At 24.8% G+C, this 4,085-nt stretch overlaps 1 protein-coding gene across 1 annotated transcript; it reads left to right on the forward strand.

The window, feature by feature from the left end:
- The first annotated feature begins 3,046 nt into the window (after positions 1 to 3,046).
- Positions 3,047 to 3,872, forward strand: LOC131858963 (mRNA-decapping enzyme subunit 2-like). The gene is made up of 2 exons (XM_059212463.1): positions 3,047 to 3,407; positions 3,757 to 3,872. Exons 1-2 carry the CDS (start codon positions 3,047 to 3,049, stop codon positions 3,870 to 3,872), a joined length of 477 nt encoding a protein of 158 aa, XP_059068446.1.
- The last annotated feature ends 213 nt before the right edge of the window (positions 3,873 to 4,085 follow it).

Consider the following 4,085-nt stretch of genomic DNA (forward strand, 5'->3'; position numbering starts at 1 on the left):
TTTTGAAAGAAAGGGTGTAACAAATTGCTTTCAAAGGGAGGCTTTCAAATGGGCGATTGAGAAACATTTTTCGTTACATGCCTTCAAGATGATAGTAGGCAAGGATCATATCAAATTGAATCACAAATTATACTAAACAAATTTGAATATCTCTTAAAACAAATCTAATTCTGACTCAAAAATAAAGAGTCATCACAAATGATGATGGAGGCTTGCATCTGGCCAAAATGGAGGGCAGATATACAATAATACAAAAGAATAAATTTCTTGCATCATTATTAGTACTTGTCATTAGGTTAAGTAATATTGCAATGAATTTCATTTTTTAGAGTTAATTAGTTATTAAAAAAACTATTTGAATCGCCAACTACAAACAAGTATTTTTTGGTTTTTAAAAATCTTTTTGTTTTCCTAAAATCTACATGCAAAAAATTTAAGTATATAAATTATGAAAATAATTTTTTGGAACAATGATTAGCTAGTATAATTTAGCTATTATAGACAAATTTTTGAGAAAGCACAACATAAAGAATTTTCTTCGCGTCTCATAAATTCTATTTTATTAGACTTTGGAGGCTTCCTTTTAATGCCGTTTGTAAAATTTTAACTCATTTTTAGGAGGATTACATGCAAGCACAAAATAAAAATTACACCACCACAAATTAACATTACAACTAAACAACTATTATATATGGTACTTTTTTTCAGATTGACAAGATATGGTCAAATTTATAAATAGTAAAAGTTGATAAATAATTTTATTGTAATGTCATTTCATTTTTATATTAATGTGGTTTTTATAATTTGTCACTTTGATTTAGATTTATATATGAAAAATGATTTAAAGCATATATGACTTGTGCATTGAATTATAAAATTTGAATCTTTATTAAGCATTATAAGTAGATTAAATAAAATTTATTTTAAGTTGTATTTAGAATTGTATATAAGAACATTTTTAAAGATATTATATAAAATATTTTTTAATATCATTTTTAAAAAAATCTTTTTATAATAAATAAACTAAAAAAAAAATTGCATAAACTTCTTCTTGACACATCCAACATTTTAGAAAATAAATAATAAATAAAAAATTAAAATCTGTACAAATATTTAAATATTTGATATTTGATGGTATTCTATTTATAGATTGAAAATCAAATTTTAAAACATGAAAATTATTTTAAAGTAGAATAAATATATTATTTATTTAATATTATTATTATGTATTTATAATTGATAATTGTCTTTGTATATTAAATTTTTTCATAATTAATTTAAATTGATTTATCAATTATTTTATATATTGTTTATTTATAATTGATAATTATATTTGTATATTAAATTTTTTAATAATAAATTTAAATTGATTTATCAATTATTATATATATTGTTAAACATTGCCACAAAAACTTTAAAATCATAAAAAATATTTAAATATTTGTTGGTTTTCTATTTATAGATTGAAAATCAAATTTTAAAATATAAAAATTATTTTAAATTAGAAGAAATATATTATTTATTTAATATTATTATTATGTATTTATAATTGATAATTGTATTTGTATGTTAATTTTTTTATTAATTAATTTAAATTGATTTATCGATTATTATGTATAATATATTGTTATTTATGGTATATTTTATTTAATATTTATTATTGAAATATAATTTGTAATTATTTAAAAATAAATAAATTATTAATTAAATAAATTTATTCATTTATTAATAATGTTATATTTGGATTTTTATAAATTTTAATTATATTGCATTATTTGAATTATTTTTAAATTTATTTTCTTAATTCAAATTTGTCTTCTAGATATTAATAATTTATAATTTATAAATTCAATTAAAATTAAAAAAATTATTAAAATTAAAATTATAAATACATTTAAGATTAAAATTATAATATAATAAATATACAATATTATTTTTTAAACAATAGATGGCACCATTTTTTAATAACTTATTATGAAATTCTTATAGTTTAATATTATATTTGCTAACTCATCATTTGTTCATACACATTTAACATCTAATTATTATAAACCACAAAATCAACTACAACTATACTAATTGTATTTGTGCTAATCATATTTAAAGTCAATGTTAGTCCAAATAACCATAATATTCACTACAATAGTCATTTATTTACACTACAATATTAACACGACAAGTGACACTTGTTTGTAGTTATGAGAGAATTATTAGCATTTTATGTACAACAATATTCTCTATGGATACTCAAATAATCGTTCTAAATATATGCATCTTATTTCTTACCACTTTTATTATCCCATATTTTATTAAATTAAAAATAGATAATTAAAAAGTACCCCATAATTTAAATTTTCTTAAGAAAACATAATTCCAAATTTAGAGGGTTGTGATATTCAATTTTTGCTTTAAAAAGCCAACAATGAAATTTACATATTTTCATAATTTCTGACATATCATAAATTAAATTAATTTAACCAATTGTGACGTTGATGTGTGGGTTTTTTTTTCATGCATTTTCATTTTTGTTGTTGCATGTGTAGATTTTCAGTTTTAACAGTTTCTAACAATCAGACATTAAAACGGTCAAATTGTTTTTTTTAGTTTTAACAAAATCGATAAGCTATACTTATTTACTTGCCAAACAAGTTATTCTATAAATATTTAGCAAATGCATTTGCTATAATCAGTGTTTTGGAGTGCATTTGCATCTGCGATTACTGTGATTAGTGTTTTGAATTTCTGGGTGTACAGCTAGAATGGGAAAAAAACTGAGTAGCACGTCTTGTGGGTATCCTTGAGAGAAGATCATGCAAGAATTGTATGTTCAGTTTGTTCAAGATATGAATCCAGAAGAAGAAGATTTCATACCAAGCCTAATGTTTCAGGTACAGCTAGCTCATTGGCACTATCAGGACAATATGGTAGATCGAGATCCTGATCTGAAGTCCCTGGGCTTGAAGCAATTCACCTCTTTGTTTTTTAGGAGTTATAATCCATTTAAAGGTTACCATGCTAGCAATGTAGATGTTATACTTATGAATTCATGGCCTTTAAGCAGTCTATTCTAGTAGCAGGCTCAATAATTTTGGACCAGTCCCATCAGAAGTGTTTGCTTGTAAAGGCCTGGAGGGGTAATTCTTGGAGTTTTCCTAGAGGAAAGAGGGAGGATTCTGATGAATTAGATCACATATGTGCTATTAGAGAATTAATGGAAGAGGTGGGATATGATATAAGTGCCGTCTTGAATAAAAATGACTTCATTGAGTATTATGAAGAGAAGAAACGAGTGGTTATGTACATTATCAAAGGAGTGAATGAGAATTTTTCTTTTGAACCAAGGACGAAGAAGGAAGTGAGTGAAATTGGTTGGCATCCACTTTCAGTCATGAGAAAGAGGCCAACAGGTATTTCATTGTTCAGCCATTTCTAGACAAATTGGAGAAACGTATTAAAAGAAATCATCCACTGAATGGAACTGAGATATGCAGTGTTTGGAGAGCTGATAAACAGATGGATCCTTCAACTCCTTTCAAAGAGGTTCAAAATACTACTTTTAATTCTACTCAAAAGCATCCTTCCACTCCTAGCTGGAGTAAAAGCAATCTCAATAAAAAGCCTTGTTTCAGTCATTGCTGGAATTCTCCTTGTCCACCTAGATATCACCATCCTTCAGACGCGCCTTCATGGCGAAAATAGATATATCTATTTGGTAAAGATATGCCATTCTTGAAAGTAATGTTTTCTTCTTCACAGGATCACCTTCAGGATTTGTTATTGGTCTCGAAATAGGGACAGATAATTTTGTATACAGAGAGCATTTCTTTTTAGATTTGCCTCCAAAAATTGATGAATATGAATCTTGTTTATAGTATATAAAACTCTTATGTTTCTTTGAATTTATAAAATATCTGTAAAGTATGTTTATGTTTCTTTTTCATTCTACCTGATTCCCTTTCTTTCAAGTATGTTTTTGTTTCTTTCGTCCACTTTGAACTCATGCAAATGTCACACATGCAATACAGTCTTTAATCATAGCCAATCCTTAGTTATGCTAAGCCAAATTATATGTTCAGTGCCATTTT

The sequence above is a fragment of the Cryptomeria japonica genome, chromosome 10, assembly GCF_030272615.1.
Source record: "Cryptomeria japonica chromosome 10, Sugi_1.0, whole genome shotgun sequence".
Classification (NCBI taxonomy): Eukaryota; Viridiplantae; Streptophyta; class Pinopsida; order Cupressales; family Cupressaceae; genus Cryptomeria; species Cryptomeria japonica.

Excerpts from the sequence above, each read along its gene's own strand:
- LOC131858963 (XM_059212463.1), top strand. The coding sequence starts at position 3,047 with ATGGCCTTTAAGCAGTCTATTCTAGTAGCAGGCTCAATAATTTTGGAC. Across the intron at positions 3,408-3,756 it reads CATGAGAAAGAGGCCAACAG|GATCACCTTCAGGATTTGTT; the intron begins GTATTTCATTGT and ends TCTTCTTCACAG.